The sequence below is a fragment of the Natator depressus genome, chromosome 1, assembly GCF_965152275.1.
Source record: "Natator depressus isolate rNatDep1 chromosome 1, rNatDep2.hap1, whole genome shotgun sequence".
Classification (NCBI taxonomy): Eukaryota; Metazoa; Chordata; order Testudines; family Cheloniidae; genus Natator; species Natator depressus.
The window spans coordinates 239,698,907-239,725,321 of NC_134234.1; the positions used below are offsets into that span (position 1 = coordinate 239,698,907).

Consider the following 26,415-nt stretch of genomic DNA (forward strand, 5'->3'; position numbering starts at 1 on the left):
ATTTGGCTGGTAGCCTTTTATGGCAGCAAACCATGATAGACAGTTCCATGTTCAATAAACCCTTCTTCGGTCTTTAAACAAGTGGGAACTAACTGGGGCAGAATCTAGTTGATACAAATTCACAAGAAAATTCAAGGTGCATTTACTCTTGAAACTGATACACTTAAGCCACTGGAATATGCATGCAGTGTTTTACAGCACCAACTGTTTAAGCTACATTAACCATTTGAAGGCAGAACACTCCCGGGTGCTCTCCCCGAACTCCATTTTCATATTACTTAACTGTATGAATTACTCCCAGCCAAACTTCATAAAGCTAAAGTTAAGCTTTAAAGTACATATCACTAATTTAAGAATAAAGAACTTTACAAAGATGTAATTTTCCAAAACCAACATTAAAAAAATCCAAGGAACTCAGTTGTTTGGATTTAAATTTAACCATTTGAAATTGTATCCATCCTTTTTTGTTGCCTTTTTGCTTTTTTGGGGGGGGGTAAGATGCTTGGCTCCCTTTTTAGTTTAATCTGAAATTCCTATGCTTTAAGTGTTCTTCACACACCAAATAACTACCTCTACAACTTTCTTGTAAAGCTGTTTATCATTACATCAAGGCAGGCAATTCTCTTACTATGTGTTTCAACAGAAAAGCACAAGGAGACCCTGGGCCCAACTGGTGCTTGAGTGATTCTGTAATACAATTGCTAGAAACCTTAAAAAAAAAAAAAAAAAAAGTACTTTCAGTCCAGCATACTGACTTGGCAAGTCAGCAGAAACCATGGGCCCAGTATGGATTCCTGGCCTCAGCAGCACCTGTACATTTTATCAAATCTGAGACAGGGAGCAGGAATATGTAACCTGGGGGAGGAGGAAAGGAAGTAGAGGCAGATGACAGAAGCTAGCAGGGCTGTGGGATCCACTGGGGTCATGGAAACCTGCAGACCTTAGGAGCGCTTGAGACATTCAGATGGAAATAAGGAGGGCTGGAAACCTTAAGCTAAGATTGTTATAGGAGCTAATCAAGTCAGGAGGAACTTGAGTCCAGCTGCCTGTACTTGGCTTGAGAGGAAAAAAGCATGCCAACACTGTACCTGCACTAAAAACAGATAATATACTAATACACTGTACGAATCAGTTTGGATAAACATTCTGTTTCAGCCTTGCTTCAGAACAAGAGCCCTTTCCAAAAGGTTATTCTCTCGTATACTTAACACCATTCACAAGAGTGCTGGATTCCTTACCGGTACCCTGCTAAGAGGTGGCTTTGAGGGAGGAGTCCCTGGTTTCACTGCTGTTGTTGCAATGCTGACTGATGCTGGAACATATGTGACAGGTATGCCCACTTGACCAGGTGTGGCAACTGGTGTCATCACTGGTAAGCCAGCTGGTCCAAGGGGCAAACTAACTGGTGGTATACAAGAGCTGGTCGTGGCTGTCATAGGTTTAGTTGGTGCAACAGCAGTGGTTGGTACACCAGGCATGACTGTAGTCTCCATTACCAGTGATGTCTCCAGAGATACAGGTGGATGCGTTGCTCCAACATTGCCATGCTCACTGAATAGAGATCGTAGCTTTTCTTCCAAGGTCTTTATGTCATCGATGCCAGGAGCTTTGGGCTGAGTGTCAACATCAGCCTCCAGACAGTGAGTATGAGGTTGACTGGGTAGCAGAGCAGGTTGAGGTTGACTGTGTATCAAGGTCTGCTGTACTGCAGGCAAGTTAGCAACTGGCTGCGTCAGTGGTAGGATGCCAGATAAAGGAACCTGGGGTACTATGGGGGTAGAGATTGCAGCTGCTGCCTGGGGTAGGACAGGTGTTGACGCAACTGCTGATGGGATGAGTAAAGGATGCACCACAGCAGGCTGAGGGACTGAACCAGATATACTTGATGCCACTGCAGAGGACAATGGTACAGAGATAGGAAGGGACAAGCCAGCTGCACTGCACAGCTGAGCTTTATCTACTGACTGCCCATCCTCAGGCTTCAAGTGTAGCACACTTACAACTGTTTCTGCCAGACTGGGGGTGGAGCTACTACTGCTGAGCTGAGGCATTTGTGAAGTCACATTATGAGCCATAGTTGGGGCTACAGATGTTTGCGGAGCTGCCACAGACTCCATACTACTTGAAATCTGTTGAGCAGAAGGAGAGGTCACAGGTGGGGGTACAGCACTTGGTGCACTAACACTGGGGCCAGCCATGACAGGAATCTGTTGTGTTGGTGGCAACGTTAAAGAAGCAGGTGTGCTGATATTAGGGACAGCTTCTTCAGTCAGTGGTTGAGCAGACTGTGATGTAACAGTTAATGAAAAAGAAGCAGGTGCACTCACACTGGAAGTCACTCCACCAATTAATTGGTGCCCAGACTGTGATATTGTGGGAGAGCTGGAGCCTGAAACACCTGTGTTTGGTGTAACTCCAGCTGGCACCTTTTCTGTAGGCAGGGGAACAACAGATTGAGCTACTGGAAGAGAAATACCAGTGGTGGAGGGAGGAGATGCTGGGAGAGGAGCCACTGATGTAGATGGTAGACTTCCAACGATGTTAGAAAGTACAGGTGGAAATGGTGGCATAGTTTGGTTAAAAACTGGAGGAGCTGTACTGGGTCCTTCTGTCATTTGAGCATGCCTGATCTCGGAGAAAGCTTGCTGCAGGCTGAGTGATGATGCAGAATGAGAGAGGTTCATCCCAGGACCATGTGATGGAGAGGAAGTAACTGGGGGAAAAAATATATATATATATCCAGTCAGGCCACCTAGAGACGTTTACCATGGTTTACCTACCATTGCTAGATTAACACCATTCCAGTATAGTGCATTATAGCATGCTTTACGTAGGCTATTCAAAAGAGACCTAGAAGTACAGAGCCAGGGGATATACTGCAAATCACAATTTAAGATGTGCTGTGAACCCTATAAGAGCCTAGCACTGGAACAGCAAAGGGTAGTATCAGTTAACAGACAGATCTAGAGGAAGAAAATCTTGCATAATGCTGCCCAAAAGCATTTTTGGCTCTAACCAGCCGTCAGTTCCTTATTTTCAGTGGGGTTTTTTCTAATGTTAGGAACTGGTTAAGGTGGGTGAGGTAATATCTTTTATTGGACCAACTTCTGTTGTTGAGAGAGACAAGCTTTCGAGTTTACACAGAGCTCTTCTTCAGGTCTGGGAAAAGTACTCAGGGTCACAGCTGAATACAAGGTGGAACAGATTGTTAGCGTAAGTAGTTAACACACATTTCAAGAATAGCTGCCAACTTTCACATGGTAAATAAGCACCCCAACTTTCACAATAAACCAAAAATCAAGTTAATCCCATTCCAAAACAAGGCCAGAACAAGCCAATCCCTAAGAATCTTAACACTATGTGACTAGATCCCCGGCGTGCAGTCTGGGACTGTGGTGGGTCCCCTGAATCTCTCCCGCCGTTGCCCCTGCTTTCCAGGAACTGATTAAAAAAGAAACAACAAGCAACTCACAAGCCAATTAAGCCAAAAACAAGTCCAATTTCTGTGTTTTTTCCATGGGTTTGGCATGTCTGATTTCAAGGGACCATTCACAGACTCAGACTTTAAGGTCAGAAGGGACCATCATGACAACTAGTCTGACCTCCTGCACATTGCAGGCCATAGAACCTCACCCAGCAACTCCTGTGATAGACCCCTAACCTCTGGCTGAGTTACTGAAGTCCTCAAATCATGATTTAAGAACTTCAAGTTACAGAGAATCTACCATTTACACTAGTTTAAACTTGCAAGTGACCCATGCCACATGCTGCTGGGGAAGGTGAAAAACCCCCAAGGTCTCTGTCAATCTGACCTGGGGGAAAATTCCTTCCTGATCCTATATATAACAATCAGATAGATCCTGAGCACGTAGGCAAGACCGACCAGCCAGATACCTGGGAAAGAATTCTCTGTAGTAACTCAGAGCCCTCCTCATCTAGTGTCACATTTGCTATTAGCAGTTACAGATTGGCTACATGCCTTTGTAGGCAGTGTCATCATACCATCCCCTCCATAAATTTTTCAGGCTCAGTCTTGAAGCCAGTTAGGTTTTTTGCCCGCACTGCTGCCCCTGGAAGGCTGTTCCAAAACTTCACTCCTCTGATGGTTAGAGACCTTCGCCTAATTTCAAGCCCAAACTTGTTGATGGCCAATTTAGATCAGTTTGTTCTTGTGTCCACATTAGCGCATAACTTAAATAAATCCGCTCCCTCCCTGGTATTTATCCCTCTGATGTATTTATAGAGAACAATCATATCTCCCCTCAGCCTTCTTTTGGTTAGGCTAAACAAACCAAGCTCTTGGAGTCTCCTCTCATAAGGTAGGTTTTCCATTGCTCAGATCATCCTAGTAACCCTTTTCCGCACAAGAACAGGGTGGAGGAGAAGGGAGCTTCCTTTTCGCCCTATGATTGGAGGCATGCTAATGGGCCACTTCACCTTGAACGGTCCCTTGAAATGTGTGATAACTACTTATGCTAAACAATCTGTTCCACCTTGTATTTAACTGAGAGGCACTGTGTGCACTTCCCAGACCTGAAGAAAAGCTCTGTGTAAGCTCAAAAGCTTCTCACATCAATGGAATTTGGTCCAATAAAAGATATTACCTCACTTATCTTGTCTCTCTAATATCCTGGGACTTACACAACTACGACAAGAACTGGTCACTCAGGTTAAACAACTTGTAGCTGGTATCAAATAAATATTAACAATCAAAACTCCAGAGAGCTTTAGGTAACTTACCAATATCTAGAAGTTCCTTTCCTGCAGGAATAGAAGAGGTGAAAAACTGCTGTTCTCTTAACCGACTCTCTGGGACAGGACTGACAATAAATCGTCTTCCAGCAGAATGGACAACCTGGGTGAAAGAGCTGGGAGGAACACCTAAACAATAAAAGAGAAGTTAGGTATTTCGCCATGTGCTGCATCTCACCTCATCACAGCATGTCCTACCAGATCATGCACTCAAGCATACAAAGGTTGCGCTCCTCAGTTGGACCAAAGTCCGTAGTAGGAAACTGTTGGATAAGTACTATAAAGCTTACCCGTTCTCTGTGGTATGAAAGATACAGGATCTGGCTGTTTGAACTCTCCCTCCAATTTCTGCAAAAAGATAAAATAGTATAATTTACATTCAAGCACCTCAGTCTTCCAAGAAAGCTTAAACAAGTTCAGTGGCATAACTATGGTATTCAGTGTACTGCTACTGTAAGCAATACTGTGAATTTGAGTACTTTATCAATCTAATCTAGTTCTACCTCACTTCACCCCTCCCGCATGCCTCGAAACTGTTCCATGGGAACATGTCAGTATTACATGTAAATTACCAAGACAGGAAAGTCTGGAAACCTATCTGCTTTCCTGCCGGGCAGACTGCCCTGGAACCAGGACTCCCATAGGTTGTAGTTGTCCCAACTCCAAGGCAGTCAAGGAAGCCCTCGCAACCTCTTTCCCCTGCCTGGTGGGCTGCCAGGATGCTGGACAACTGGAGAAGCAGAGGAATCACTACGAAAAAGTCAAAACAAGGGGTCTTATTTTTTTTCTAAACCATTTCATTTTTGTTCCATATTGGAGCAATTTTTTGAAATTCTGAAATTTCCGGGAATTCCAGTTTCTGGCCAGCTCTACTTATGCCACCACTTCCACTGCACTCAAAACAGAGGTTGTAAACAGTCTGGCTGAAGCAACCAGGTCCCCACTTACCTGGGACCCTGGAAAGAAGCAGTCATCTTTCGTCTGCATACTCTCCAAGCCCTGATCGCCTTCCGGCTCCACACTGACATCTTCACTGAGCATTTCATCTGCTTTCTCAATGATCTCTCGTACCTGCTCTACAAATGAATCTCTCTCAGTTGCTAGAATAAATTCATTCTGCACCTGTACATGAAACAAAACAACAAGGATTACCGTCATCATTAAAGTCCCTTGTCTATTTATATTTTTAAACCCCTTCAAACCTACATATTGTGCATGGATTCTGTCTATGCAACTATGCCTTCCTTTCAGTGTTACCCTTATTCTCCGTTGGCCATTTTTGTCACACCAGCTTGTTGCATCTTGCTTTAATTTAGACTGAGACCTCTTTAGGGAAAGGGATAGCCTGTATTTTTATAGCCTCAAGTGTAAAAGGACTCTTATTTGGTCCTCTATTTGTATTACAGTAGCACTAAAAGTCTCACTCATCTAGGTAAGCTACTGTCACTTCATCACAGGATTTCTCCTTGGCATAAATTGTTTAATTGAAATTTACCACTTCTGTCGAACTCTCTGTTCGATCTTATATTTAGCTGTTACACACAGTTTCCCAGACCTTTAGAATAGGTCTGTATAGACTGAAAGCTTGTTTCTCACTAACAGAAGATGGTTCAATAAAAGATATTACCTCACCCACCTTGACTAATATCCTGGGACCAACACAGCTACAAAATCATTGCATAATTGAAGTCAGGCAGTCAAACTAATTCCTATTACGTCTACTGATTTAATATTATATAAGTGCTCAAAACAACTCTCAAATGTTTAGCTGCAGTAAAAGGAATGAGGGACTATGGTCATTGAAACTTGAAACTACTGTGCACAATCTCCTCACAAAGTGCTGGAAATGAACTTCTAAATTCTCTTCTCTGCCTGTTCAGAGTCTTTCATAACCAGAACCAAACAATTGTGATGAACCAAGTTGCTCTGCACTAGCAAACTACGTTTAAGTTGAACCCATATCTCCCAGAGAAGAGAGAAAATAACTTCACAAGCTTAATTCTGTGACTAGCCACATAAACCAGCTGTACATTTCAATTGTGCAAAACCAGTCACTACAAACTCTTCTGTTCAAAGACTGATAAGTGTCTTTTTAGCGGTCATCTGTTTTTCACTCTGACTGAGAATGGATATTACTACTGGGATGGCAATGCCATGCTGTTCTATTTCATGAGCCGTATGCACTAGTTTTTCAAGATATGCCAAGACAATTTCCCACAGAATGATTTGAGATAAAATCTTTAATAGTCTTCTATCCTTGATGCTGCGAAATGAAATGGGACCCAGCATATATGACCCTGACCAATCAGTTTACTTTCTACATGACAAAACCAACAAGAATTAATTCAGACTTCCTTGGAAACAATAACTGAGGCAACCGGTGTATGCTGAATGTATATAATGTGGATAGTGTAATTTAATAGCTTATAGGTGTACATTTCATGACACCTTTGAAAGAATCTTCCTTTTACAATATTGTGTCTCTCTCATTCAAAGATTTTTGATGTATATTGTTACCACCTCAAGAAAAACCTATCTATGAATGAGTAACAAGAGTTATACAAAACATTTGCAACAATGAAAAGTTTTTGTAAATGTATTCAATTATCAATGTATATGTATTTCTTTAAGTGGCAGGAGGGTTAGTGTGTGTTTTGTGCAGGTTAGTAAAAAATAATATTTCCTTAAAAATATTACTACACACCTGTCCAACTGAGCATTGAGTAGCTGGGAGGCTATTTGCTCACGGACAGGCATGAGAGAGCAAGTCACCATGAGCTCAAAAGGAGGCCTAGTCAAGGCTCAGAGAACTAAATTAAGATCCCAGGTTGGAGTGGGCGTCTCATGTGTGGGAAGAGATTTCCAACACCCTTAAGTAATCTACACGTCAGTGGGTAAGCAAACAGAGTATTGGTCTACTTGACAGCGAAAGGCCATTATAGTCATAAGATGTACCTTAAAGGAACAGAGTTTTGATGAGAGGGTGGGAGGAAGATGTTTGGTCTATGTGCTTAGACCACCACAAATTTGGAATCACTTCCATTTTTGCTGGTAAGTATGCCGAGTGGTCAATTTTCAGCTGTGTAACAACACGTCTTTTACTTCATAAGAGCATTCTACCTCTAGATCCTGGAACCAAGAAGGAGCCACACCTGGAAGTGGAGGATCTACAAGTTGGAGTGAATGAGCTGTCTGTTGTTTTGAGAGAGCAGGTGAGGAATGGGTTGAAGAGGAACTGGAGAACATAGTGCCATCTATGCCACATAAGGGAACCAAACTTGCCTTGGCCAGGAGGGGGCAATCAGAATAAGTCTTGCTTTGTCTCATCGTACCTTGGACAGTAGAGGAAATGGGGGAAGGTCTATAAAAGGTTCCTGTCACATGGGAGGATGAGCGCAAATCTGAGAAACTGTTTCCCCAGGCCTGCTCTGGAGCAATAACGAGGACATATCTTGTTCCAATAAGCAGTGAAGAGATCTATAGTCAGGGTTCCCCCAAGGGGTAAAAATGTCATGAATAAGGCTCTGTGGTTTTCAGAGGTTGCGGAAATCACAGATTCTGTAACTTTCCACTATCGCTGTGACTTCTGCGGAGGTTAGTGTGGCTGACTCCAGAGCCGCTCAAGTAGCTGGCTCTGAGACCAGCTGGCCACGTGGCCCCAGGGACAGCCACCCCCAGCTGCTGCTGGAGCGGCCCCACAGACTGCTCAGGCAGCCCCGTGCAGTCAGCTCCAGGGACTGCCCAAGCAATGGTCCCCCTGCTGGCAGCCAGAGTAGCTGCTTTGCTGGGCAGCACCTGGGTGGCCAGCGGAGCCGCTGCCGGAGGTGCCAGTCTGGTCGGCCGCCGGCAGCTGCCAGATGACTTTGGCAGGATCCAGAAGTGCCTCACCTCAGGAGGGTGATTCTGGAGAAGGAGGAAGTATGCAGAATATCTACCAGCTCATGATGTGTATCTGCTACCTCCTGAAGGGGAATTTGCAGCTCATCCACCACCCTCTTAGTAATATCTTAAAATCATCAGCTAGTGATGGGGAAGGCATTAAAGTCTTATCTGGTGAAGATGAAGAGAAGTTGGCTGGAGGGGTAGCCTCCCTTTCAAGGCTTTCCTCCAGTCCTTCAAAAGTTTCTTCCTCCTCCAGTTCAGGGACTAGAGATAGTGAAGCTACAGGAGACAGTCTCACCAACTCTGAGAGACATGGACATCCACAAACTGTGGGATCTGTACAACACCGCTGGATCCCAATATGGCAGGGTGAGGGGTAGTGAAAGTGCACAAGGAGGCCCACACCAAGACTGCAGGTCAGCATGAGGGTGGAGTTGAGGAGGTCCCTAGTACTGTGACAGCATGCCACAGTGAGAGGTCATGGAAATAACATGCTCCTGGTCACTGTCATACTCATCACAGGGTAAGGATGGTCCTGACCGGAGCACTGGCAGTAAATGGCCCCAGTGATTCCATGCATGAGGCCCCAGTTCCAATTAATGGGGATTGTGCTTATTCCATGACCTCCAGATCTCTAGGGTACAGGAATTCTTGCGGTTACACTGACTCACTTGGTACCATGGATGAGTGTCGGTGGTAACTTGCAGGTACCGATGGTTGCTTGTGTGTAGAACGCTCCAGGGACAGTAGCTTTGCCACAATCAGTACCGATGCTTTAGTTGGTACCACTCACTTAGAATCAGTATGTACTTTGTCCTTCTCCTTAGGAGGCAGTACCACTACCTAGCAGTCTGAGCCTCTGGTGCAGGGGTGGGCAAACTAGGGCCCATGGGCCAGATCCGGCACGCCAGTCGTTTTAATCCAGCCCTCAAGCTCCTGCTGGGGAGCAAGGTCTGGGGTTTGCCAAGCTCCAGACGGGGAGCAGAGTTGGGGGCTGCTCCACGTAGCTCCGGGAAGCAGTGGTATAGCCCTACTCCGCTGCTCCAGCTGGGGAGCAGAGTTGGGGGCCACTCCGTGTGGCTCCCGGAAGCAGCAGCAGGTCACCCCTCCAGCTCCTATGTGTAGGGGCAGCCAGGGGGCTCCATTGGCCAGGAACTGCAGCCAATGGGAGCTGCAGGGGCAACACCTGGGGATGGGGTAGCGCACAGCGGAGTCGAGCACCCTCCTACACCCCAAACCTCTCATCCCCAATCCCACCCCAGAACCTGCAACCCCAGCCAGAGCCCTCCCCCAACACTCCAATACCCTGCCCCAGCCCAGAGTCCTCTCCCACCCTCCAAACCCCTCAGTCCCATCCCAGAGCATCCTCCAGCACCCCAACCCCCTCATCCCCAGCCCCACCCCAGAGCTTGTATCCCCACCCCCACGCCCCAACCCCCTGCCCCAGCCCTGATCCCCCTCCTGCCCTCCAAACCCCTTGGTCCCAGCCTAGAGCACCCTCCTGCACCCCAAACTCCTAATCCCCACCCCACAGCCTTCCCCCCAAACCCCTGCCCCAGCTTAGAGCCCTCTCCCACACCCTGAACTCCTCATTTCTGGCCCCACCTCAGAGCCTGCACCCTCAGCCAGAGCCCTCACCCCCTCCCGCACCCCAACCCCCAATTTCGTGGGCACTCATGGCCTGCCATACAATTTCTATACCCAGATGTGGCCCTCAGGCCAAAAAGTTTGCCCACCCCAGCTCCGGTGTCTTTAGGCGGTGCAGCTAAGCTCATAGGGGAGACACCCTGATACTTCTGGGTACTGCACTTTGGAGCCACTGGTATAGAGGTGGCTGAGCGCACTGGGGAACCCCTCTGGCTGGCCAAAGACTCTGTTTGGGGGCTTGGAGCCCTTTTTCTCGAGCCCTTAAGGAGGGAATCTGCTAATTTTTTCCACAATTCTACCCCAATGGAAGTCAAAGGCTCCGGAGACAACATGTGTCCTGGATAACATCTAGCACTGGAGTCAGCTGGTGGCTGAAGTGCTCTCTCCATCAGGAGGAGTTTTAACTTCAGATCCTGGTTTGGCTTTTTTTGAGACCTCGCCTTGAGCTGACGACAGAGGGTGCACTTTTGTGGCTATACGATTCTCCCAGACACTTTACACAGTGATATCACCCTTCAAAAGCAAAGACAGCAGAAGAGTTTTTTTGTTTTTTAAACAAACGGAGAGGTTAGAAAGCCTAAACTACTAAATGCCCTCCGGGAGGGGGCGGGCAGCGGGTTCCCCAGAAAGGGCAGGAAACATGACATAGAAGGGGTTTTCCCCCTTTTTTTTAAATCCCGGAAAACTAACTATTAAGGGAAACAAAAGGACTAAAACTACTACTTATGCTAATGATGCAGAGAATGATGAGACACCTGCTTGCTCCATTTGAGGCCAAAGGCAGTCAAAAAGGAACTGTGGGCAGTTCACCCGCACAAGATAGCCTCTGGGCAGATCATGAGGGAAGGAAAGCACATATGCGGGCAGAACGGACACTACAACCTAAAATCTTCGATTAGAGGCACAGGGGCTCAGATACACCTACACTGGAGCTCCCATAGGGACATTACTTGAAGAAGAAAATTAAGTTCCCCAGTGACACGAACGGAACTGCACTTGGAAGAGTTTGTTTTATATTGTATTTCCAGAAATGGAGTTTACTGTTTATTAGTTCAGCTCACAAGAAGCAGTAAGAGATTTTTAAAATCCTAGAGTAGAAAGTTAAAACTGTTTTACTTGAAGACACTGAAGTTTGAAGATAGAAGCTGACCCAAATCTTCAGATGAACTAGTTGTGCAAATACTGAACCAAACATGTTGGCTTTGGACACTGTTCTTTACCACTCAGTTATTACGGAAAGATTTTGCTTCTAATATTAGTAACGGGACTGGAAGAGGAGACAGACTGTAGTGCACAGGGAAGCCATAAGAATAGTAGTAATTCCAGAAGGCAGGTTAGATGAACTCTAATCTAAGGTGATTTGTACAACTAATACAGTTAACAAGATCACGGTCAATTCTCCATCTGCACTGGAGATGTAGCTCACCATAATTGATGCTATTTCCTCTGGGTTGTCACCGTCCAAGTCAAATTTGAAAGTAACCATTTTCCGATTGTGTGTCTCTAGCTGGCATTCAACCACACGATCACCCTTGTTCGAAACCTGAAAGAGAAGAAATATGCTTTCCAGCCTGAACTGCGGAACACAATGGAACATCACAAACAACTACTAAGCACAAGTGTGCAGACATCTCTTGTTCCTAAAGCCCGGGAAGGCCAAGTGCACAAAAGCAACAAGAGATCTCCAAGAGGGCCAACTGTATTGTACTCCTCCTTGAGCCATTCACTTTCCATTCTCAAACAGAGATCAGATGCACTGAAGGGCAATGATCCTCTAAGGGATTCCCAACTGCATCACCCTTCAAGCCCTCTTGCTCAACATAGACCATCTTTTTCTAGAACTCTGACGTGTAAACCTTTCCTGCTTATGTCAAGTAATAGTACAAAAAGTCTGCCCCAACATTTCAGGAAAGTCATTAATGGTAATAGTGAAGGTAGGGTGAGGTTTCTTAAATGAACTCCAGCCCAGTCAACACAGTCTGAGGGCAAAGCAAATATTCTGTAGCAACTACTGGCATCAGTGCTTCCTGAATGACCATGTTCTGCTGTGCTTAATGCTCCGCAGAATATCTAATAGCTCATCTTTGGAACACTATCTGACCTCCAAAGCAGGAAGAATATTTTGTACACCCCTATATAGTGTCCAGCACCAAGAAAAAAGATGGGGTTGAAGCCTAGCCACTTCACATTGGAGGCTGTTATCAGAATTTAGGATACAAGGGAAACAAAGGATACCCCTCTTACAGAACTTCCCTACCCACCATCCTGAAAAGCTCAAGAAAGACATTACCCACTACTACAGTCATTGAAATAAGCCATAACTCACATTAAGAATTCTCAGTTTTGGTCTAGCAGTCTTCTCATGCCGAGAGCGGCTCCGTACAGACTTCCGATAATGGCGTTTGGTGGTCCTCCCTTCATGTCTCCCACTAGATCCTGGTACATTCTCATTCCCATCACTCATCCCTGAAGCAACATCAGAATGTGCACTAAAACCAAAATAATTAATTTTAAGTTTTAATAATTTTCACAAATATTTGAACTTCTTTAGTGTGTGATGACGGAATTCCCCTCTTAACCCAAGAGAGGGTGGCCTCTTAAGAGCAACATTGGTTATTCTTGTAAGGACAGGGCCTGAGGAGGATAATCCTTTAATCACAAATGGTTGCTTGAACAATAAATATGTAACCACACATGAAAGGAAGGGATCCATAAAATATTTTTGTGAAGTAATCCATTTAAATATATCTTCTGGATGAAGCATCAAGCTCTGCAAGGCTCAACCCCTGAATAAGTATGAATATCACAGGAATGAGTAATCCCCTTGCTTGATGTGTAATTGCAATAGATTGGCATATCAGGTGTGACGTTATCTGATTAAGATATGACCATGTATATCATTGTTGCTACCACTGTTATACAATTGCAACAAATCTTGTACAAAGTATGCTATGTGAGGTGTCAATGGAAAAGTTATGATTTGCTGAATATGATTATCCTATTAGTATGCATATATTTTCATTTCTGAATTTATGAATATTGACTGTATACCATAAACCTGGGAATCCTGGACGCCCCATCATCTCAGGCAGTGGCACCCTGACAACAGGATTGTCTGGCTATGTAGACTCCCTCCTCAGGCCCTACGCTACCAGCACTCCCAGCTATCTTCGAGACACCACTGACTTCCTGAGGAAACTACAATCCATCGGTGATCTTCCTGATAACACCATCCTGGCCACTATGGATGTAAAAGCCCTCTACACCGACATTCCACACAAAGATGGACTACAAGCCGTCAGGAACAGTATCCCCGATAATGTCACAGCAAACCTGGTGGCTGAATTTTGTGACTTTGTCCTCACCCATAACTACTATTTCACATTTGGGGACAATGTATACCTTCAAATCAACCCACATGGCCCCACAGTATGCCAACATTTTTCTGGCTGACCTAGAACAACGCGTCCTCAGCTCTCGTCCCCTAATGCCCCTACTCTACTTGCGCTACATTGATGACATCATCATCATCTGGATCCATGGAAAAGAAGCCCTTGAGGAATTCCACCAGGATTTCAACTATTTCCTTCCCACCATCAACCTCAGCCTGGACCAGTCCACACAAGAGATCCAATTCCTGGACACTACAGTGCTAGTAAGTGATGGTCACACAACCACCACCCTATACCAGAAACCTACTGACCGCTATGCCTACCTACATGCCTCCAGCTTTCATCCAGACCACACCACACGATCCCCTGTCTACAGCCAAGCTCTACGATACAACCGCATTTGCTCCAACCCCTCAGACAGAGACAAACACCTACAAGATCTCTATCAAGCATTCTTACAACTACAATACCCGCCTGCGGAAGTGAAGAAACAGATTGACAGAGCCAGAAGAGTACCCAGAAGTTACCTACTACAGGACAGGCCCAACAAAGAAAACAACAGAATGCCACTAGCCATCACCTTCAGCCCCCAACTAAAACCTCTCCAACGCATCATCAAGGATCTACAACCTACCCTGAAGGACGACCCATCACTCTCAGATCTTGGGAGACAGGCCAGTCCTTGCTTACAGACAGCCCCCCAACCTGAAGCAAATATTCACCAGCAACCACAAACCCAGGAACCTATCCTTGCAACAAAGCCCGTTGCCAACTGTGTCCACGTATCTATTCAGGGGACACCATCATAGGGCCTAATCACATCAACCACACCATCAGAGGCTCGTTCACCTGCGCATCTACCAATGTGATATATGCCATCATGTGCCAGCAATGCCCCTCTGCCATGTCCATTGGCCAAACTGGACAGTCTCGACGTAAAAGAATAAATGGACACAAATCAGACGTCAAGAATTATAACATTCATAAACTAGTCAGAGAACACTTCAATCTCTTTGGTCACTTGATTACAGACCTAAAAGTGCCAGTTCTTCAACAAAAAAACTTCAGAAACAGACTCCAACGAGAGACTGCTGAATTGGAATTAATTTGCAAACTAAATACAATTAACTTAGGCTTGAATAAAGACTGGGAGTGGATGGGTCATTACACAAGGTAAAACTATTTCCCCATGTTTATCCTCCCCCCCCCACCCCTGTTCCTCACACGTTCTTGTCAACTGCTGGAAATGACCCACCTTGATTATCACTACAAAAGGACCCCCCCCCCCACTCTCCTGCTGGTAATAGCTCACCTTACCTGATCACCCTCATTACAGTGTGTATGGTAACACCCATTGTTTCATGCTCTCTGTGTATATAAATCTCCCCACTGAATGCATCCGATGAAGTGAGCTGTAGCTCACGAAAGCTTATGCTCAAATAAATTTGTTAGTCTCTAAGGTGCCACAAGTACTCCTTTTCTTCCCACAAGGTAGTTTACATCCAGTCTAGCCAGCATACTGTGAATGGACTCCATTCAAGTTGATGGCCCATCAACAAACCCAATGGGCCATGGAAGAAGCTTATCCCTACCTGATATATTTTGCCTGGAAAGTTCACAGGAAAGTCTGGGTAATGGCCCCGCCATGACTCATCGAAACATGCAAGGGTATGTGACCAGCTCACGTGACACTGGACTCCATCTTGTGACTGTACTTTTCCCACTGACTGTACTGACAGCAAACCCATCATATGGCAGAAAGTATGAAAGGCCCCAGAAACATCTCCATTTGGCCTCTTTCCACTCTGATCTCTGGATTATGGACTTATACTAATGGGAGCTTTCTAACCAAGAGACTGAGGACCTTCCAATCTTTTGGAAGGAACCAGAGACTTGACTTAAACCAGCAGTTTTATGCCATCACTGCTTCAAGCCTGATCCAAGAACTTTGCAATTATTAGATACTAAAAGATTGGCAACAGTGTGATTATTTGGTAAGATCTGAGTTATATATTGAGCTGGGTATGTGGCTGGTCCTTTGGGATAAGAAGTACCCTTTGGTTGATGAAATTGGTTTTAAATAATCACTCATCATTAAGTCTAGTGTCTGGGTGTTGGAACAAAGGCTGGGATGCCTAAGGAGACTGCATTTCTGACTTCTCATTAGCCAATGTAGTGAGACAAATTTATTTTTGTTGATGGTTTGGTATATCTTATGGAAGAATAACCACCAGTTTGGGGGGGGGGGGGAGGGGGGTGTTTGCCCTAATTCTCAGCAGTTTGTCATGAATCTGGTGTTCTCAGTTGTGACCCACTGAGGCACAGTAACATCAAGTCATTGCACACAATCTGTGTGCCTTCTCCAGGCCCTGATTAAAAAGAAGAGGCTTGTAGGAGTTCTAGAAAAAAAAATGGAAGTTATTTCCTCAGTTTATATAGAAAATATCCCTAGTAAAGAACAGATGCCAGAGAGCCACCAATGGAAGAAACTCCTCTCAACCAACAAGTTCAACTTGGCAAAACCCACTGGTTACCTGTCTAGTGAGGAGACCAATGGGGTAGTCTGTGCAGGATGTTGCTGTGCTGGTGGTACAGATTCTGAAGGAGCAGCCTGTGAGGCCCCCTGAGTACCCTGAGAAGAGAAAACAAAACATTCTTCAAGCATGTCAATGAGTTATTTCTTCATTTCTCATCACAATCAACCTTTTAATATTTTTTCCCCAATCAAACTTTGAAGCTAGAAAGCACCATTTCTCCAGAATAATTTATAACAACCAGGGTCTAGTCAGCTCAAATCTGACACCCAAGGAAGAGGGCTCTAGTGCAAGTCTCATACAGAGCGCCTGGTGAGGTCAGCCATCCCACCTGCTACATTGTGATACTACAGCTTGCCATGCAGCCAGCGTCTTACTAGCAGAATGTGCAACAGGGAAGCCAACGCAGCACACAGACAATTCAGATCTCTCCCCCCAACAACAGCAAGGCTGCAGGGAACATGTATAAGAGAGATTCTCAAGGGCTACCAATGGCAGAGTGTCTCTCAGAAGACAAAAAAGGATCTAGAGTACTAGCAAGAAGAAGTGAAGTGTTAACAGGTTTTTGCCTCTGGGGGCACACTCACTTCCCAACAGAACAGCCAATGGCAACAAGGTCCCCACATTGGCATGACATTCTGCTGTAAGAAAAAGTCATTTGAAACATTAGTTCATTATGTCCAACTGAATACCATCACAGAAGGGGTTAATTTCCCCCACAAACAGTGCAATGTAATTCATGCCCTGAAATTTATAATTTACACAGAATTTGCAGAGATTACATTTACCTCTAAAGCTCCCTGCTGTGAAGATGCAGATGAGACCTGCTGTGCTAAACTCACTGCAGGCTGTGGCACTTGAACCTGTCCTCCTAGACCGCCCAGAGGAACTAAAATGTTCTGTTCCACATAAGGCTGCACCATTGCAGCAAGATAGCCTGGCTGAGCCAATGCATCAGTAGGTAAGGGAGGGGACAGTACTGCAGAAGGTATGCAAACAGAGGCCACAGCAGAGGAGGGAGCAACATTTGAGTCTCCTGGGTATTGCGGCGGCAGCCGAGGTGGGAAGCCCTGTGACAGAAATGAGGAATCTGAGTTAGTGCATTTCAGGGGAAGTTAGGAAATCAGCAAGAAAGGCTGAAAAAAGAAAACAGGCCAAGTCAAGCTGCAGGGGCATGTTCCAACCTGAAATCCTTCCAGAATGTTCAAGCACCTCTAAAAATAATTTTTCCAAGAGGAACAGAGCAGACTACCCAGGTAAACAAGTTCACCTCCAGAACAATCATGTAGTATAAACAGCAAATTCTCTCTCAGGGCTCTCACAAAAGAGAAGAGTTTCAAAGTCCCTAGTGGGTAAATGAATCCTCACCTTCCAACTCCCCCATAGTTATCCACGAAATCATGAAGTGGAAAATCTGAAGAGCTTGCAGGCTGAATGGCCACTACTCAGACAGGATACGCAACTGCTGCTGGTAATCTCTCTTAACTAATAGTGTTCCTACAATCTCTCTGCCCTTTCCAATCTCAGGAGGCGGGCTGGCCCGAGTGCCAAACAACATTGCTACACACCTCAAGTAAATAGTACTTGCTATTTTCTGCTGTTGAACAGCACATTTCAATGTAATATATATTACATTACAATAGTGGTAAACATTACATGCTGGACCTATATTCCCATCACTATGCAGTTTGTCCCTTTTATACTCTGACTGCAGTAAATGTTTAACTTCTAAATAATCAAACACTGATTAGCTCCTGTCCATCATCTCAACATTCCATGTTTGCATCTGATACTTCACTTATGTCCAGGGCTCACAGTTTGGTTTATTGCTAAGATATCAATTTTCCCCCAATGAGTTGTGCCAAAAGACTGGTGTTTCCAGACACCCCACACAGTGTCTTTCCAGGACACACAGACCAGCATTTTGATGTCTTTGGCAGGGGTAATAAATTATCATCAATTTTCAATTCATAGTTGTCACATATAGCAGAAAAAAATACTAGCTCTTTTAGAGAAATTCCATTGCCAATAAATCCATACTTAGGTGTCCAAAAACAAAATAAAATTTCATGAAACTATGCCCTCTTGCATACAAGTGCAATGAGAGAACTCATCTGTTCATTTAAAAAAAAAAAAAAGGACAAAATGTGGGTTGTTCTCTCTCCTACCAAATTCGGGTATTGGCAAGTATCTGCAGCACGCAGATCAGGTCTAGTGCCCCAGAGGAACAGAAGATGAGAAGACCTCTTGCTGGCTTGCAACAATACCTGATACAAAGCATCTCCAGCTGGAAGTGCAGTTTCAGCAGCTTGTCCAAGGCTGGCTGGTAATCCCATGGACTGAACAGCTGGCTGCAGGAGCTGTGGGAGAACCTGGCTGGGCAGCTGGGCTGCAGACTGTAGAACAGCTGGAAGCTGGCTAGGGACAATGGTTGATCCTACAGGGATAGCAGCTGCTGCAGCAGATGTGGCCAGAGTGAGTAATGGCTGGTTAATGCCAGCTGCCATAGAGACAGGCAGAGACTGGAAGCCTGGCTGAGCCACTGACGCATGAGGTGCTGCAATGGGGAGCTGAGAGACTGAGAACTGGGGGAGCAGGGAGGTTGACAAGGGCTGTCCCATAGGGAGAAAATGAGAGCCAATGGGGATGGTTGAGGCAACTGCTGGTTGAGGGAGAGAAGGTGCTGCAACAGGTAACTGAGGTTCGCCTTGGATGATCGGCACTGCTTGGGAAACAGGAAGCTGGGGATGCAAAGAAAATAGAGATAGACTTTTTAGGAAGCAGGGTTGCAGAAAGCAGATTTTTAATGTATGAGTCAAAGAAAAAAGAATTATTTAAGTTATCACACCCTTTAAGAGTGGAGTGGGGAAAGTAGTTGGTAGAGAGGCTGGAGAGTGGATTGCTGTTCCAAAGGGTTCTCATTTTGCAATTCGTTCCTGAGGATCTCTAAACCACCTTTTGCAACACGTACGTTGTGTTGGGGTGGAACAGCAAGGTCTGAACACTGCTGCAGCATCAACATGTATGTAAACGGACTCTGGTCCTCTCTCGTTCTAATTCTACAATCAATCCTCTCTCCCTTGCCACTGTCAGCATACAGAGAATGGCAAAGGTCATGTCAATTGAAGCCAGCAATCAATTGGAAAAGAAGTTCAAACGTACAAGCAACAAAAACCCTTTTAATTTATCAAAGCTCACATTCATGGTACCCAAAAACGTGAGCCAATCTGAAATAAAACCATTCAGTAACAGAAGCATTTTGGCCAAGAAGTGAAGGAGGAAGGCTGGTAGAAAAGAGGAGGACAGTTCAGAAGAGGCAGTGTACATGGCTCATTAACTGGAGAACAAATTTTTGATTATGAACACAAATGTAATTTGGACGGAGTAGGTTTCTCCTACATAAAGTGTCAACAATGCCACATAAAACTCCTCAAAGTGCAAGTGACACATTATTTTAATCTTTGCAGAAGTTGTGTCTTGTCACATTTTAGACAATGTGACAAAGATCTCTATGTAAGAAAGGCCTCCTTTTTAAGTGCTGTCGCTTCTCAACTGAACCACTAAGCTTCTGCCACATATTCCAAAGAAAGATTCCAGGCACAAATTTTTTAAAACATAGTATGATAATCGTGTCACCCCCAGCAGTATTTTCTGAACCATTAGGAAAGAAGGCAGACCAATAAAAGGGGCAGCCAACAAAGGAAGAGAGGAGAAATCTCCTAAATGCAAAAGACCAACTTTAATTACCTGACTCCCAGCTGGTACCTGAGGCATCGGCATGATCAATGGAGTCTGAGAAACTGGTTGTGATGGGGTAGATCCACTGGAAACTGATGACTGCTGCAGCTGGTACTGTCCTGTCTGCTGGGAAGGAGCCAGCTGCTGTGCACTCTGTTCCAAGGAGGAAAGACGGCAAGAGATTATTTTCTCTTCAGATAAAAACGTTCCTCAGATTTAGATGCATTTGTGTAGATTTTTCCTAGGTTTTCACTCTCTCATTAGATACAGGAGATAACCATATACGATAGCTGTTATTCAGCAGTATTAAAACAGCACTGGCACCAACACTGAGCCCTAATATTTCACTAGTTACAATGGAAGCTAACACATCCTGTTAATAGAATCAGTGTAAATGCAAAAACAAACAGAATATTATTCAGCATAGAAAATATTTCATATCATGAAAGCCAGATGATCAGACAGGGCTACCTAGAATAGGCAGATGTCAAAAATGTCAAGAGAAGATGTACAGTTTTTCTGAGTGGAACCCCTGTTGTGTACCTATCAGAAACACAGATGTGGGAACAAGTACAGTAACTCCTCGCTTAACACTGTAGTTATGTTCCTGAAAAATGTTACTTTAAGGGAAACGATGTTAAGAGAATCCTATTTCCCCATAAGAATTAATGTAAGGGGGGGGGGGGGAGGAGTTAGGTTCCAGGGAAATTTTTTTCATGAGACAAAAAACTATATTATATATACACATACACACAAAGTTTTCAACAAGCAATTTAATACCGTACACAGCAATGGCGATTGTGAAGCTTGGTAGAGTTGGTGAAGTTAGAGGGTGGAAGAGGGTGGGATATTTCCCAGGGAATGCCTTACTGCTAAATGAGGAACTAGCATTCGGCTGAGCCCTCAAGGGTTAACACATTGTTGTTAATGTAGCCTCACACTCTACAAGGCAGCACAAATGAAGGGAGGGGAGACAGCATGGCAGACAGAAACAGAAAGCCACACCCTGTGTGTGGGGGGTGGGGGAGGGGAGAGAGAGAGAGAGAGAGATGCACATTGCCCCTTTAAGTACATCAGGAAGTTGAGACAGCAGCTGCAGCCAGCAAGCTCTCTCCGTCCTGAGCCCTGTCGTGTCCCCACCCTGCTCTATATGGAGAAGGGTAAGCAGGGGGACACCCTGACATTAGCCCCACTTTTTCTTCCCCCCTGCATAGCAAGCAGGAGGCTCCCAGGAGCAGCTGCAAGGCAGAGGACAGGAGCACCACATGGCAGTGGGGGGAGGGACAGCTGAATTGCCAGCAATTGATAGCCTGCTGGGCGGCTGCCGCACAGGGAACTTAGGGGAGCTGATAGGGGGGCTGCCGGTCCACTCTGGTTCCAAGCTCCCACCAGCTAGCTGCTACGGGCTGCTCTTCCTGCAAGCAGTGACAAAGCAGGCGGCTGCCAAACAAGGTCATAAGGGAGCACTACGCAACCTTAAATGAGCATGTTCCCTAATTGATCAGCAACATAACAACGAAACAACGTTAACCGGGACAAGTTTAAGTGAGGAGTTACTGTATATTAGACAGCTAGTAAGACTGTGATTGCACATTATCCTACAGTTACACTAAGCATAGCTGCTTAGCATTAAGGCTGTCCAAAGAAGTCAAGTTTCAGAGTAGCAGCCGTGTTAGTTGTATTCGCAAAAAGAAAAGGAGTACTTGTGACACCTTACAGATTAACAAATTTATCTGAGCATAAGCTTTCGTGAGCTACAGCTCGATGAAGTGAGCTGTAGCTCACGAAAGCTTATGCTCAGATAAATTTGTTAATCTGTAAGGTGTCACAAGTACTCCTTTTCTTTTTGCAAAGAAGTCAACAAATTCGAAAATTAAGTCTGAAGTCTACTTGCTACTACACTTTACATCATGACAATAGGGTTGTACACGATACAAGCTTCAGTGCCAGAAGGACAAAAGGGTAAGCTACCATAAGATTGGTGTTTCATCTTCATGTTTGCACCTACCCAATCATTTTGTTAGATCTTAAAATTACTTACACTGAGAGTTAGTCTAAGCTCTCTTTTCAAATAAAAGAGAGATTAAACACCTTCCTGAAAGGCATAGAAGACAGCGTTCACAAAAAGATCCTACAAAATAGTTGTATCAGTGCCCAAGTAACAAAACATGTCTTTCAGTTATTCAGCACTTTGCCCAAAACTTAGACGTAAGTCCTTTCACCATACCTCATGAGAAGGTGCCCATGCACAGGGAACCTCACTGAGAAAATTTGGAAGGCCATATTCTGCAAGCACTATAGTCCACTTGTACTTAGCTTACAAAATTAAATCTCAAAACCAAGCGCACACTGGAACTAGATGTGGTAAAGTTGAGGTTGTGAGGGTAGAGAAAAAGTACACTTTTGTCTACTCAAACACATCAAGAGGATCCCCATTCAAATCTGGCGAGCTTCAATTACGTATTTTAGTTGAAAATAAGCCATCATGTATAAAAAAGTCACTAGAATATTAAAAAGTTGGAAGCTGTGCCTAGCATCTGCACCAACAAGCCTATATCATTTCTATTTTAACAAAAATCCTCTTCCCTTGCCCACAACCTGAAATTTCATAACTTTTAAAACAATTCTGAAAAGGCAATACTGAAAACATTTAAGGAGAACAAAGGAGGCAGCTATCCTCCTGTTCACTTTCACCCATAAAAAGCAAGCTGCAAGTTAAACTTACTACACATCAGTCCCGCCTTTAGGAACAGTTATTCTTACCTGCTGACTTGGCTGTGTAGGCTGGGATGGCACTCCCACCGATATACTACTTGAGGCTGGCTGGCCTTGCACCTGTGTCTACAGGGGAAAAAAATGGAAACAGGTAGAATCATACTGGGCAATTATTGGCTTCTGCAACAAGCATCTATAATTTCTGACTAGGATGGTCTAATTGGAACAAATTTCTAGTGAATCCTAAATAATACTATGGCTTAATTTTAATATGGAGATATTCAACAGAGCAGAGCATTATGGGGAAGTGATGAGCTCTATTTTGTTAAGCTTTCCAGAAAAACTAATACAAAAAAAACCAAAACAACCCTCCACATTAGGCAAGTCAGTCTATCAGTTTCATCCTTCCGCAGTGTTTCTTTAGGATCTGCGTCAAGCTGTCCTGGTACAATAGCCGGGAACAGAAGCATTACATTTTACATTTACACACTGTGAGCACACTTGGGTGGCCAGGGGTAAAAGAAAGAATGAAAAAAGGATATGAAATCTGTATCCTTGAGCATCAGTTGAAGAAAGATACAGAGTTCTAGACCAGTATTAAATCAAGCGTGTGCGTGTGTCCTGGGCTCACTTTGAAAGACATGTCAAAAATCCACACCAAATCATTTCCAGATTCTCAACACTAATAAATGTTCAGAGCCTATCAGTTGGATCAGCTGTCGGAGAGACAGAGGGTTCCAGTCCACAGAGTCCTACCTAACACAAAAAGACATCTTTGAATAAATAAGCAAATAAAAGAATGGATGAATGACATTACAAGTGAATGTGGAAGACACTGAAGAAACGGTATGGTAACTAGCCCCTCAGCAGTTTTGTTCCCACTTGACTAAATATCTTTCTGTATCAGAAACTGGCACATACAGTAACTGTACACCTTAGTATAGCCCAGAAAGCAACGGTCACCCAGCTCTCTTTTTTAGTTTGTCACTCTTCAGTGGGAAGGCTAAAAAAGTGTCTAGTGCATTTAGAAAGTTGCATAAAGTACTGTATGAAATATTATTTCTTCAAATTAAAGCCACAAGATTTCCCTTAGTGTACAAACCTGCAGTATATTGTTTCCATTAATACTTTTGGAAAGCATTCCTGTGATTTAAGAAAAAACCTTGGAAAGCATAACACCATCCAGGGAAGCTTTTTATTTTACTCTTTTAATAGTTTTTTGAAGGTTTTGCCTATTTGTTACAATTTAAATGGTACATACCAAGATAATACCTCTTCAATATGAGGACACACTAAGTCCTAAATCATGCACTATTTTAACACATTAGTCAAGAGCTCTTAATAAAATATATCTCACATATGGATTATCTTCCTTATTTTGGGCTACCTTCCCAGCCATTTGTTTAGTCTTTAACGTACAACAAACTTCAGTAAGTGGTTTCCTATGTAACAGTATTTATAGGGTAGTATAGTCCCACATTGTTTCAAAGCACTTCACTAGACTTTCACTCCACTTCACTCTGCTTACAGTGAAGATTCACTATGCTCCCTTGGAGTGCAACAACTGTCAACAGATTAGTGCTTAGAAGCTGCATTCTGAAACAGCTATCACCACAATCCTCTACTTGTGTTGAGTGGGTGGGAAGAAAAGCAGTCTCCACTACCCCATGAGGAAAGCATTCAGACTGAATCCCTGGTTCCTGACCTTTCTACATCTATATACTGCAGAACAACAAAGCTCCTTTTCTTCCTAAAGATCTCCTCCACTCCAAAAAATGGGCTAGCTCCACGTGCAACTGCAACAGTGAAGAAAGTCCAAACTTCACTGCTGAAATGAGGGGAGTGAGGGAGAAGAGAAGTCTTCTTCTAGGTAGGTCCTCTCCTCTCCTGGCTATTGCAAGTGAAAGTACTACATGTACCAATAAAATATGTAAATTCCAACAACATTTAAGTTTGTTTTATTTTTAACAGTCCTAGGTTCTGCCATTATGTGGAAGTGATACCATATGAATATCAAGCTCAGACAATTCGTGCAATTGGCTTTTGTTTACATTTTAATTTATCAAAATAGTTAACTTGGAAAATAAACTTTCCTAAGTAATTTTCAGAGTGCTCCTTCAATAAATACATTCCCAGATCTGTGTATATTTACAGACACACCTCATCCCCTGAAATCCCTTTGAAATCGAGTAAGAGTTTCACCTGCTTCTGGACAGTGGACAGATCAATTGGCATTTTAGTTTTTCTATCCTACATTGTATGAATAGTATATTGTTAAAAGTATTAAATTCTTCAATTGAAGACATTGACTGCATGACCAAAGAACGCACGATTCTTTGGTCACAATATTTCTTCCCACAGAATTAGTCATACCTTATTGTACCCAATTCATAACCCCTTCAGGATGAAAAGCCAACCCTACATTTCAGTCCCCTGCATCTCTGAGCTGAACATCAGCTAGGAAATAATGATAAGGAGTACTGACTGACTATTTGCCACAAATATCAGAAGGCCCCAACTACCAAGATTTTGCCTGGGGTGAAGGTATAATGATTAGCTGTTGATGTCTCACTTATTTAGGCGAGACCTTTTAAGATACTGAGATCCTAGTATATTACTGATATAGCGGGAACATATCCTCTAAATTCCAAGATCTAGAACAACTGAGTGGGGAAGGGAGGAGAAAGAAAGAAGGGAAACCTGGCTCTTAATTGTGTAAAGGAGGACTTAAACAGCAGAGAAATTCTGGAATGGTTTGCTCCTGTAACCTGAGGGTAGAGTGTAGGTGGTCCTGATGAAAGCGAGGTAGACAAGGCCTGCTGAGCTGAGGCTCCCTGTTGGAAACAGATGAAAAGCTGCGATTCTTGAAATACCTTCTGAGGCAACGGGACAATGGGCAACGAGACATCTGAACCAAAAGCTGTAGATGACCCCCCTGTCGGGGGAGGAGACTGGAAATCACCAGTGTCAGAGGAAGTCAGCTGTGATGAATCACTTGAGTATTCTGGACTTCCCTCTGGCCAGCTGTGTCTGATAGATCCTGTTCTGGGCACTGTTAGCTCAGGAACAAGGTAGTTATACTGTTCCTCTGTCACAGGCTGGAGGCGACCATGCAACCCTGTTGCCTGAGTGGACTCCTCCTGATTAAAATCCATCGACCCCCGGCAGGTTCTGTAAATACGTTGAGGTAAGATACCCCCTTCTCCTGGAGCCGAATTTGCTGTGTGTACATGGAACTCAAAAACACAGCTTGTTCTGCCATCACCACTGTGAGTAAGCACAGCAGGTGCAGAATGAGGAACAAATACCTGGTGAAACTTCATCTGTGTGGAATCTGCACTTAATGGAGATGAAACACTGGACAATGGTGAAAGTGGGCTGATTCCAGAATCCAGCCTCAAGCTCTGTACATGTCTTGGCAGGAAGGTCTGCCCAGATTGGTAGTCATAAACAGAGTTCTGAAGAGGGCCACCTGCCACTTGCTTCTGTTCAGGCACCTGTTTCAAGTACTGTTCAGTCCCATAGGAATTATATGCTACTGTATCGTAATGCTCTGGCAACTGTGGCTGGTAGTGCATGCCCACTAAGTAAACTGCTTCTTGAGGCATTCTATAGTGAGCATCCTCAGGAGGTGCTGAACTGACTTGAACATGTAGGGGCTCTCCAGTGACCCTATGAGCTGTAGTGCCCAGCATAACGACTGCCTCTGGTGTCCAATTTGTGGGGCTACCACCAGGTGGAAGTAAACTCTGGCC

The 26,415-nt window shown here is 44.3% G+C and overlaps 1 protein-coding gene across 7 annotated transcripts in view; it reads right to left on the reverse strand.

Moving 5' to 3' along the window:
- The window catches only part of WNK1 (WNK lysine deficient protein kinase 1), a 165,217-nt gene that overhangs the window by 41,454 nt on the left and 97,348 nt on the right, over positions 1–26,415 (reverse strand). For 4 of the 7 annotated variants that reach the window (XM_074939008.1, XM_074939003.1, XM_074939026.1 and 1 more), the window contains 11 exons: positions 22,709–22,786; positions 19,955–20,098; positions 18,475–18,948; positions 16,996–17,277; positions 16,208–16,305; positions 12,608–12,770; positions 11,708–11,824; positions 5,701–5,874; positions 5,043–5,100; positions 4,741–4,881; positions 1,239–2,713 (listed from right to left, as the gene is read on the reverse strand). In XM_074939008.1, the coding sequence (XP_074795109.1) occupies positions 1,239–2,713; positions 4,741–4,881; positions 5,043–5,100; positions 5,701–5,874; positions 11,708–11,824; positions 12,608–12,770; positions 16,208–16,305; positions 16,996–17,277; positions 18,475–18,948; positions 19,955–20,098; positions 22,709–22,786 (3,204 nt within the window). Of the gene's footprint in view, positions 1–1,238; positions 2,714–4,740; positions 4,882–5,042; positions 5,101–5,700; positions 5,875–11,707; positions 11,825–12,607; positions 12,771–16,207; positions 16,306–16,794; positions 16,849–16,995; positions 17,278–18,474; positions 18,949–19,954; positions 20,099–22,708; positions 22,787–26,415 lie in introns of all 7 variants that reach the window. The other 3 variants (XM_074938996.1, XM_074939013.1, XM_074939019.1) reach the window with 3 other exon arrangements.